General features: G+C 33.3%; 1 protein-coding gene across 1 annotated transcript in view; it reads left to right on the top strand.

Annotated features, from left to right (window-relative positions):
* The window catches only part of ACVR1C (activin A receptor type 1C), a 95,565-nt gene extending 85,050 nt beyond the window's left edge, over positions 1-10,515 (top strand). Inside the window, exon 9 of the mRNA XM_002812496.4 lies at positions 3,236-10,515. Coding sequence (XP_002812542.2) covers positions 3,236-3,361 — 126 coding nt within the window. The 3' untranslated portion in view covers positions 3,362-10,515. The remainder of the gene's footprint in view (positions 1-3,235) is intronic.
* Positions 10,516-12,364: the final 1,849 nt, after the last annotated feature.

The following is a 12,364-nucleotide window of genomic DNA, read 5'->3' as shown; positions in this document are numbered from 1 at the left end:
CATGCACACGTATGTTTATTGCCGCATTATTCATAATCAATTATTTCTTTACTATTTTCTTGCTTTGCTTTTGAATTTTACTATACTTTTTTTTTTAGAATATATACGTATATCCAGAATAACAATATGTTGTTTACTTTTGCATATTTGTGAAACTTACATGATTGAAACTTCCTGTAGATATTCTTTTCAAAATGTTTTTACTCTCCATTATATATGTGTAGCTATAACCTGTCCATTTTCATTGCTGTGTAGTATTCCATACAATAGAAGCATGTGCTATATCTATGAGGTGATGATACAGCATTTTGCTTTAGTTTTTTAATGCAATGACTTACATTTATAGATTTTCCAGTGTTAAACTAAATATACATTCTTGGAATAGACCCAACATAGTCATTTTAGTGTGATCAATTTTGTACATTCCTGATATATGCATTTTTTGTCCAGTATTTTGTTTCTGTCTTGTTTTATGTCAATCTCATGTAATAGATATTGGCCTCATTTTATACCATCATTATTTAGACTTATTCACATGTTTATCATTTTCTTTGCTCAAAATTTCTTCTTACCTTTCAAATCATTTTCTGACTTCCTGATGTGAATCCTTTAAAAGTATTTTATTTAATTTTTTTAGAGAAGGCCTAGTGGTTGTAAGATTTTTCAGTTTGGGGATATCCAAAATGTCTTTATTTTGTCCTCAATCTTGAACAAATAGTTTGTCTAACCATAGAAATTTAGGTTAACAGTTATTTTCTCTAAACACATTAAAGTTATTATTCCACTATTACCTATCTTCCATTATTGCTATTGAGAAGTCAGCAATAATCAATCAATAAATTTTTGGTTAATTTATCTTTTCTTTATGACTACTTTTAAGAACTTCTCTGTCTTCAGCATTCTGCAGTTTCTCTAAGATGTCTTCAGTATAGATGTCTCTTGGTTAATCTTGCTTGGAATATTTGGACTATCTAATTCTAGTGGTTTGTGGCTTTCCTCAGTTCTGGAAAATTTGGAGTCATATTTCTTCAAATAGTTTTTTCTCTCATTGTTTCTATTACTCAGTTTTGGAGAACTCATTAGATGCATGTTAGAGATTTCATTACACTTTGCTTTTTTTATTCACTCATATTTTCTATATTTGTGTCATTATGGTATGTATCTCTCAAGATTTCTTTTTCAGTTCTTTAATTCTGCCTTCAGATATGTCTAATTTGCCATTTTACTCCTCCATTGAGTTTTCTACTTTATTTATTTATTTTTGAACCTCTATCTTAGAGCATTTAGACTCTTTGTATGTGCCAAGCCTGGCTCAGTCCATAGGGATATGCCGATGAGGGGACCACAATCCTGTCATCACGGAACTTAGAGGATAATGAGGAGTCAGGGCAGAGAAGTGAACAACGTATATGTTGCTTAAAACTGGAGGCAGAATTCATGCTCTCCTGAACTCTAGTCCATGGTCCTGCATAGCTACTGTATTTATTTATTTTTTTGAGACAGAATCTTGCTCTGTTGCCCAGGCTGGAGTACAGTGGCATGATCTCAGCTTACTGCTACCTCCGCCTCCCAGGTTCAAGTGATTCTCTTGCCTCAGCCTCAGGAGTAGCTGGGATTACAGGCATGCGCCACCATGTTGGCCAGGCTGGTCTCAAACTCGTGACTTCAGGTGATCCACCCACCTCGGCCTCTCAAAGTGTTGGAATTACAGGTGTGAGCCACCGCACCTGGCCAATTGTTATATTTTTGATATCAAGATATTTTATTGGTACTTTTTCACTTTCTAAAACATTCTCATTTTTACTCATATTTTGTATTTCTCTTTCCTTTTAAAAACATATTTTATATACTTATATCATTTAATTCTAGCATCTAATGTTTTTATGGGCCAAAACTACTATTTACAATGGACTCTTGGTTATGGTACCTTTTTTCCTCATGTGTTTGTGAATTTTCGTTATGAGCTCAGCAATGTTTAAAGGCATGGGCTTGCTTTTTCCTTCACCAAGAGCCAAGACTTAGGCAATTTCCGTTAGAAGGACTTAGGCAATTTGCCTTAGAAGATTTCAGGGAAATAGTCATCCTTAAATTGAGGGCTTTCTAAGCATTTTTTTTTTTTTTTTTTTTTTTGGACAGAGTCTTGCACTGTCACCCAGGCTAGAGTGTAGTGGTGTGATCATGGCACACTGCAGCCTTGAACTTCCGGGCCTAAGCAATCCTCTCACCTCAGCCTCCTGCATAGCTGGGACCACCACACCTGGCTAAGTTTTTAAAATTTTTTGTAGAGACAGGGTCTCCCTGTGTTACCTAGGTTGGTCTTGAACTCCTGGGCTTAAGCAATCCTCTCACCTCGGCCTACCAAAGTGCTTGAATTACAGGCATGAGACACTGCACCTGGCTGGCATCTTGATCTGAAACTTTCTGTGTGCTCTGGGCTGTACTCTCTATTACATGCGATCCATCAATTCCGAAGTTCTAGACCATGAGAGTAGCAGATACCCCTATGGCAGCCACTTGCTTCAGCGGTTTCCTGTATTTCTCTGGTTTCATGCATTTTCATTGTTTTCCCCTCTTAGTATTTGTCTTATCTCTTTGCTAGTTCATTTTTAAAGTCCAAGATTTTTGATATTTATACTTGGATCATAATTTTTATTGTAGTATAATTTACATTTGGTAAAACTCACAAATCTTAGTATACAGATTGATGAATTTTTTTCGTATGTTTACACTTGTGTACTCATCACCAACATCAAGATACAGGGAATTTTCAAGCCTTCCCATATCCCTTGATGTTTTTCATGTCCCATATTCCCAGAAATCAGTGGATTGAAACATTTTTTAGTTAGTCTCTACAAGGTTAGTATTTGAGTTTTGGTAGAGTTTTTGAAGGGGTTTGACCCTAATCTTCTTATATTGTTTTAAATTTACTATTTCTTCATCAAAACTTAGTTAGCATCAATGGCAGGTACAGTGGTGCATGCCTGTGTCCCAGCTACTTGGAAGATTAAGCAGGAATATCGCTTGAGCACAAGAGTTTGAGGCTGTAGTGTGTTATGCTTGCACCTGTGAATAGCCATTGCACTCCAGCCTGGGGAACATAGCAAGACCCCATCTCTTAAAAAAAAATAAATAAATAAGCTTAGCATCAATTCCTGGATTTATGGCTTTACTTCTTTTGTGCTCTGTTTTATGTAGAGTAGCTAAAGTCTTTGATATTTTTTTTTCTCTCTTAAAGGCACTCCGAGTCATGGGGAGAATAATGCGTGAGTGTTGGTATGCCAACGGAGCGGCCCGCCTAACTGCTCTTCGTATTAAGAAGACTATATCTCAACTTTGTGTCAAAGAAGACTGCAAAGCCTAATGATGATAATTACGTTAAAAAGAAATCTCTCATAGCTTTCTTTTCCATTTTCCCCTTTATGTGAATGTTTTTGCCATTTTTTTTTGTTCTACCTCAAAGATGAGACAGTACAGTATTTAAGTGCCCATAAGGCAGCATGAAAAGATAACTCTAAAGTTAAGCATGGGCAGGAGTTGACTTCATCCAATCTCTAAGTTATATTTAATTTTATTTTGAAAGCAACACCCCAACTCATCTTTTTGTTTAATAAGGAAGAAATATATTACAAAAGTATAAAATAAGCTCTATAAAAATGATATAGTCATTAAGTTTTTATTTTACTTGAACCAAGAGCACATGAATGAACAGGAAAAGATGTAAAAACATTTTTTTCTGAGATGAAAACATATTAATTAAACATGCAAATTAAAGCATGCTATCTTAAATAGAAGTTTAGGTCATGCAATCTGTTTCCCCCTTTTTAAGTTAGCAGGACCTTTTAAAAATAAATATTGCTCTAAACTTTAATATATCAAACATGTGAAAGTGGAGCTGCTCAGTGGAAGATGTAAGTGAGGTGGGTGTCCCACGTGCTTGGTCTCCCCTTCTGCTGTTCTGTTCTTCATAATCCACTACTGCATCAGTCCCTGAACCACTAAACTTGTTCCTTTCATTTACAAAAGCGATACCTGACATCCTGAGACACTGAGAAATGTCGTAAAGTCACACAGCTAATGGCAGAACTGGCACTAGGTCCAAATCTTGTGATAATGAACACCATAGGGTTAGCTAGCTTCCTACTTTCCCTTGAATAGTGCTTTTCTCCCTATGTAATATCTTTTATTGTGATATTTGTGGTTTAGTCATGCAGAAGGCATATTGAGTTAATTTGCAGAATCATAATGGACCCGCACGAAATCTCAGAACCATATCTGTTGACATTTTTTCTCATAGAAATATCATGGTTACCCCATTTGTTAATGAGCATTAATGTTTTCTGAACACTTCCAAAGATTAATCAAACATAAATATTCATTGTCTGAAAATGTCTTTAAGATACAATTCAGAGGTCCCTATTTCCTTTGTACATACACACTTAGAAAGAAAAGACAGAAAAGGAAGAGGAAGGAAGGAAATATTTTGAGAATATATTGAGAAGAATTAAGAAAACTCTTCAATGAAGTGTAACAACCAAACCCTACAGACGGTATCAGAAACAGCAAATAGATATTCCTCTACCCTTTCACAATGAGTGAGTGAGTACAGAAGAATGCTCATGATAGTTTTGCCTTCATTCTACTTTCTGTGGACACAGAGTAATGAATATTTAATGGGACATCAAATATGCCCTTCAAATATGTAATGCTACTTTGGTAAACGAGATTTAACATGATGTCTTTTATGCTCCTAAAACATCTTTTTTCAAACTCCATTCCTTAGAACATTCTTCTACTGAGATGATCCAAGACCAAAGTGTTCTTTGATACTTGCTTATAAAGTGATAGTACATGTTAGCATATAATGTATTTTGAAGAGTGAAGTAAATGCTATTGATAACAGTAAAAAAAAAAAACTAATAACAGTAAAGAAATGCTACTTGATTTTTTTTTAACACTGGGTTGCTCAGATTACCTGATCATGGTGGAACCCTTTTATTAAGAGAAGGGGAAACTTTTACTATCCCATATTTAACTGTTCTGTAAAGCAAAGCACAGCTTGGGTAATAGCGTTCTGAAGGATATACTTCTGTATTTTCTCATAGAGTACAATTTAGTGATTATGCTTCATTTCATTATGGAAATATGTTACTGAATCTATCTTCATTTTACTGAGTTGAAATAAGGAAGGCAAAAAACTGACAGCTATGGAGTTTGCGTGTACTTCCATACTCGTTAATGCTCTCATCCACTTATTAAATAATCGTAGAGCACCCATATCTTGCTTGCCACAATATCGGGTACAAGAGGGAATACAAAGATAGATAGGTCCTGCCCTCAGGGATTTTAAAGTCTAATTTGGGAATGGGAATAGGGATGTGAGTGTGTGGGGGAAGAAAATAAATTGACAGATAAAATACGAAGTGGGATGTCTTGAGTTCTGCATGACAGTGGGTTTCTAGGATAGGTCTGAAAATTGCTTTCATTTGCAACACATTTAGAAAGTAGCTTTATTTGGATATTACAGACAATCTAAATATATCATCAGTTTTTAAAAGTGCCTATGTGAAGTGATTTTTAAAAAGAGTCTATGTGAAGGGGTAATCTTGCTTGTGCTTGTTACTAATTTCTCATAGATTGTTTTTCTGCATATATAAGAACGAAATTATTTATTTACTATGGTTGTACGTGCCTCAAATAAACAAGAATGATATTTCCTGTTTTATTTACTTATGTTGGGTAAATATGCTTATTGAATTTTTAAGAGAGGATTTTTTAACATCTCCATTTTTCTTGTCATTATGTTTTATAGCTTATTTGAGGGTGTCTAAATATAATTTCGTATTTTATTGGTTCAACTTTCACTCTGAAGAAATCCGTATGTTTGTACATTTTGAGGTATTTTTCTTGTTCTTGTGTTGGTTAACTATGACTCCTAACTGAGTAGTCTTATATTTCAATTACAAAATACATTTTTTAAGAAAGGGAATAGAGCAGCAAAAATGATAAGGAAAATGTTAAAAGTTGTAATATTTCCTTTACTCTTAACAGGATTATATATAGAACATGCTCACTTACAAAAATAGGATGATGAAGTTTAGAGCATAAGGCAGGCTTCTTGTATATACTTATGCTGTCAAATGTTATATTGTTTTTAATGGAGTCCCATTGTGTAATATTTATTTCTTTTACATTTTGTTATAAGCAAAAAAAAAAAAAAATTCTCCTTAGGTTAGGTTCAGAGTATCAGTGTTCTTTACTCCTTACAGATATTTTGGCTTTGGGGTATAATACAAGACTTGGGAAAACACTATTACGAATTTTCAGTACTGTATAAAGTGGTGATGGGATTTAAATGCAGCATCACTTTCTGAAAATAAGAGAAACATTATTTGTTGTCAGTATTTCAGCATGAACTTGTTGCCTTGTAAATTTTGCCTTTAAGTTTGTAATTGGTACAGATTCTGTTGTATGCTTTCTTCTATGTCTAAAATATTTGGCATGTCATATCTAGATTTCTTAATTTATGTTCTGACTTGAGAGTTAAGTGAAACATGACTGTCGTGCACTATTTTAGGCATAGCACTTGCTTTTCATCTTTATACTTTCAATTAACTTTGCATTTTAAATTTCCATGATTGTATGAAAATAGTAACCTGGTTGCAGTATCTGAAAAAATTAAAATTAGCTTTTATTTAAAAATGAAAATCTACAATAGATTCATTAGGTTAGAAGTTCCAGAATAATTTATTATTTTATTACACCTACTATTGTAGAATTACTAATAAAACAAAACAAAACTACTTCTATTTTCCTGGAATTTTGCCACCGTGTGACTTATTGGGGCAGAGAAAACTCAGGGTTATCTTTGAGTCTGTGCAAAAGTACCAGGGAACCTGCTTAGCAAATCATCTGAAAACAGGGAGCTGATGTTTGCCATTATACGAAGTTTGAGTAAACAACTTAAAATTGCTTGTTAGGGCATAGTCTTTGATTGAAATAAGTATGAGAATGTATTTGGCTAAATAAATGTATTTAAAATATACAAATTTTATTTCCCACTGGAAAATTAAGAAAGTAACAGTACCAAATGAATAAAAGCTGGCAGTTGATGTCTTCAATAATCATTCCTTTAAAATAAATCACAAACACATCATTACAAGCTACTTAGAAATGTTTAGTATTCGTATCTTAAAATGGCACCATTGTGGTTTTCAAAGATATTTTAAACATCTTTTGTGAAACATACCATTTCTGTTTGGCAATGCTTTGTTCTAGCTCTGTGTGCTGATACCTACATGGAGTTTTTCTGCTATTTTAGTGAAAACAGTAATTCTTTTATCTTGAGAGCTGCTTCTAAATAACAAAAAAGTCAATTGGAATATGTTTTTAAAAAATGTTAATATTAAATAGAATTTTTATAATACGGGCATTTTTCAAAACATTTTGATGAAAATATATAGATATTTGACTTTCTTTTTTCCATCTAGCCTTGCTTTATATTTCATTATTTTTCTCACTTTTTTTCTTAATATTCCCTCAGTATCTTTCAACATTATTATTAGTTCCTAATTTTAAAAATAACTATTATTTAACTTAACCATCTGGAATTTATCCTTCTAATGAAAGAGAACCCCTTAGTACTCTCAGAGATTATATAACTTTATTCCAATTTTGTTTAGATGACGAAACCAAGGATCAGAGATTAAATGACTACTAGTTACTAGCAGAACTCTTATGTAAGCCTGGTGGTGACACCCAGCACTGTTCCCTGCCATATCCCCAACTTTTACTGATTAAAAATTAATCCACATGCATCTAAACCTACCTTGAATGCACACTAACGTAATGTGCCATTCAATGATGATGATAAAATCCCACTTCTCTTTGTGTTTCTACTAAAATAATTTACTCACTCAGGGTGAGGTCAATGAGAAAAACTAAACTAGGCTAAGAAAGAGTTGTAGAATGGTTGTTGAGCTAAGTAGGCCACCACTGGGGTGCTGACAAATTAATGTATAAAATTTAGGAACCGTGAGAGTATAGAATTTCTTAGTGCAAGTAATGATTAGAGAAGCTTCCTGACATCCCCCACCCTTTCTGTAAGGATTGTTCTTTCTCTTTGTACCTTGGAATGGGGGTGAAAGGTGATTTGATAGCTGAATTTGGGACTATGTCCAGTGGGATATTATCTAACTTTTCTCTCTTTCTCTTTTTTTCCCCCTCAGTTTCTCATTAGTTTGTCTTTGGCATTCATCTTCTTTTAGTGCATTAAAAAATGTTTGGCAGATCTCATCAATCCCAAGTCACTCTATAATTCCTGTATTTCTTTAGTTATCATTTAACCTGTCCAAACTTCTACACAATGAACTTCTTAACAAGATTTTAAGTTCTCTGTATAAGAGGTTTCACCTCATAACTTCTCCAGTAATCCTTCATTTGGCACTATAGAGTATTTGTTAATGGCAGAGATGATTTTTCTTTTCAAACCTAAAAAGACTAGCTGTTATTTGTATTCTAGCTTTTAGCTAACATATAATGTCTACTTTTGCTTTAATGCTAAATTCCACTTGAGAAATAGTGACTGGGAAAGACAATTTGAAATATATGCCCCATAGTGTGATTGTTAAATTTATTTCTGCTGTTCCATACCATTGCTTTGTTTTGCTTTTGACAAACTAAGCCATTATGCTATTAGTTTGGAATATAATACTACAGCAAAATTAGGTAACAATCCCTATTTTAAAATTCCCCTAACAATAATAGAACTGCCAGCATACTTTTCTCTTTCAGTTGTAGATGAATACATTTGAGAAAATATGAGCTCTATTTCATCCTAGATTTTAATATTTTCAAATGTGACTGTATTTCCTGATCATTGGTCCAAGTTATCCTAAAAGAAATTTTTCTCTCCAGACTTAACAGTTTTAACTGCAAGAGTTTACTGTGGGTTATGTTAATCTGAATTTTAATAGGGCCACTAAGAATCTGAGTGCTTTAGGAGATTACCCTTATACCCACTGCCATCACATCCAGTCAGGCCTGTTGTGCTCTATACAAATCTTCCCAGCTGAGGGGCAGGTGCGGGCTAAAATCCAACTGCAATTGGCTCCCAGACATAATTTTATATTTTACAGAGAAGCATCTTATTGGCTTATATATGTTTAAAGAATGGTCTGGCTTATACATCTTCAGAAAATGAGAATTAAAAAGTCAAAATAATTCTGGACATCTGCAAATTGAACAAAGAACTTAGAAGAAATAATACTTTATCTTTTCATCCTGGCATTCCTTAGAGAAGAGAAATTGATTGTTTATCATGTTGGTTTAATTTTTCAACCCAGACAATCTGCAGCAAGGCACATGGACCCTAATTTTGATATCGTCCATACAGTTTTCATTCTATGCATGGAGCTAATTACTGACTTTGCCTGTAAAGAAAGGATTGTGCGCCTAAATTTTGTCTAACAAATGCAAGCATAGAATGAAATTTACTAATATTTCTATTTCTTCCATAGGCTAAATAATAGTAACTAAGTATTTTTAAGGACCCAGCCCTTTTTTCTCTTTATACAAAATGAGAGTATCTGAGCCAAAATATTAAATTCTAGTACATTTCCGCAATGACTAGTGTCAAGCTCATGTACTCTTCTGATTCTAGACTGGAGAAGATTATTCAAACTTGATCTGTGTTTCAGGTTTTTAAATGTCCTAAAAACAGAAAATTAGATTCAGATCTCAAAAAAGGAATTTTGGATTGACTTTCAAAGTACTAATACTAATTATACTTTTCTTTTGGTAGTGTGACTCTTCTTATACCTAAGAACATATTACAAATGTCAAAACCGTTGCATTTTGACATTGCAAAACATGCCTTGAACTCTTGAACTACTGTGAAAAGAATCACCGTTGTAAAGACTTTTTGTAAGCTAGCTGATACTCTTAAGTATGTAAAAAGATTGTCTTTCAGCCGACAGGCCCAAAGGAATGTATATAAGGAAGGAATATGAAAAAATAAATTAGGTTTTAAAATAGGAATTGGGCAATAAACTGTATCAAAAATATGTAGATGGATTTTAGTAGTTCTAATTTAAATGTTGAAGGTGAAGAGAATTTCAAACTCCAAAGAGAAATGAATGATATTCAGATGTTTCATTAATTTAATTTCTAGTCTGAAAATATGCATTTTATAGTAATATGTATAGACTTATTTTATTTAGAAATAATAGTGTTTTAGAATTTATTAAAAACTCAGTGATAGCCTTTATACCAAAATGTTTAACTTTACCAACAGCAAGTCATAAAAGTATTTATTTTAAAGCTTTTTAATATTATCGTGTAACTTTCATCTGTCTTCAGATGTAAATAATTATCTGCCTAAATGTTATATTTTTATGTATGCATTTTCTGAAAATGTATTGTTTTGTAAAGTGGGAAAGATAATAAATCAAGCACTTCTTGCACTTGTTTCTGTGAAGCATATAGAACTCTATTTTAAATAAAGGAAGATGTGTCGTATTTTGGTTTTTATATAATTATGTTCTATTATTTTTAAATTGTGTTTTATTTGTATGCAGTGTCTGCGGAGGGTGTTGGAGACTTAAATGTTGGCTCCAATGGGCACTGAAATTTTACTTCCTTCATTCCTTTCAACCAAGGAGTTATAGAATTCTAGAATTTCAGAGCTGGAAGGGATACTTCTTCAATAGCCATTTCTCTACATGGCATTTAGGACAATAGTTTTTGTTTCTTTTTTTCTACCAAGCAACTGTTTTTTTGCACTTTTTAGACAATTACTAAATGACTGCTGAGTTGACCTGCTCTCAAACCTAAAATAGCTCCCATTACACTTAAAATCACAAGCACGTGGTCTACAAGCCTTTTCAGACACGGAACCAGACAACTGCTCTACCTTCATTTCCAGTGTCCCCACATTCATCCCCACCTGTTCTCCAGACCCTGGCTTCATGTTGTTTCCTGAACTTGCCAAACACATGCCTGTCCCGGGGCTTTGCTCCCACTGTTTGTTCTTCCTGGAATGTTAAAGGTCTCTGTAAGAATGCCATCACACCAAATTAACCTTTCTTGCTACCCTTTCAAAAGTAGCACATTTTGACATTCACTACCCATTTCCCCTGTGTAATTTTTTCTTTACAGCATTTAGCATTAATCGGCATTCAATTATATATCTGCTTGTATGTAGTATCATAATGACTAAATCCTTGAGCACTGGAATTGGGAATTAGGGATCATTTCACTTATGTTTGAAGATATAGTTTTAAAATATTAAGAGTAATGTATTGTTTGGGACAGTAAAAAAATACTCTATGAAACTCATTATTCACACCCCAATATCTGCAATAAACGTTAGGATTGTGTTTCTTACCCAGTCAAGAATAGTTCAGGTTAATTTCTACTTCATGATGGCTGTTTCAGAATGACATTATGAGAAGATTAGGTGTTTGGTTTCTATTCTGAACCCTACAAAGTTGGTGTTTTCTGAGACTTAGCGTAAGAGGCAGAACACCGAATTGGTTTTACTTTTGGTATAGATTCTTAACTTCTTTTGCTTATCTTTTTTTTTTTTTCCATTTTGGGGGCAGTTTCGTTTGTTTGTTAATAAGTGTCCTGAATATTTTGCATTAAGTCAGTACTAACCAGCTTCACTAGCCAAATATTCTTGGTTAACAATCATTAAGTCAAGTTCTTAACTGCTTCATTATTAGCTGCTGCTTGGAGTTGCGGAGAAAGGCAAAATATTTATTTCATATCAGTGTAGATTGTGAAACCTATGCATGAAATAAAATGAATGCTTTAGTTTCAGTGGCATTAGCAATAGCGTTTTCTTCCTTCAATTGTAATTCTGCAATTTCAGCATCTTAATTTTAAAACACTAATATGTGCAAACTTTGGCAAATGTTCACATTGATGCAACAGTTTACCTACAGTGTGAACATAAAATTGGATAGTTACTTTTTTGCATCAGGATAAATTCCTGGAGATTAGGGGATTACTGAATCCAGGCTGTTTTATGGAGTGTTCTGGAAGTGATTTTCAAGAAATGCTCTGTGACTTTTAGAAGAAATATACATATTTTGGCAGAGAGTTATTAAAACATTGATTTGAATAGTTTCTTTGAAATCTATTTATTAGAAACATTTTCCCACAGACTGCTTTAAGTTTTTTTTTGTTTGTGTCTTGTTAATGATGTATGTAACAAACTTGTAATTACAATCACTTTTATATTTAAAAGAAGTTAATATTCTTTTTCCTTCAAATATTAGTTAACAAATCTTTATCAAACATTGCTGCAAGAAAATTGACATGTTGAAGCTTGTGGGATGGGAAAGATTTGTTTAAGTAGAAT

This window comes from Pongo abelii, chromosome 11, assembly GCF_028885655.2.
Source record: "Pongo abelii isolate AG06213 chromosome 11, NHGRI_mPonAbe1-v2.0_pri, whole genome shotgun sequence".
Taxonomy (NCBI): domain Eukaryota; kingdom Metazoa; phylum Chordata; class Mammalia; order Primates; family Hominidae; genus Pongo; species Pongo abelii.
The sequence above is the reverse complement of the archived record's forward strand: the minus strand, read 5'-3'. Positions and strand labels throughout refer to the sequence as shown.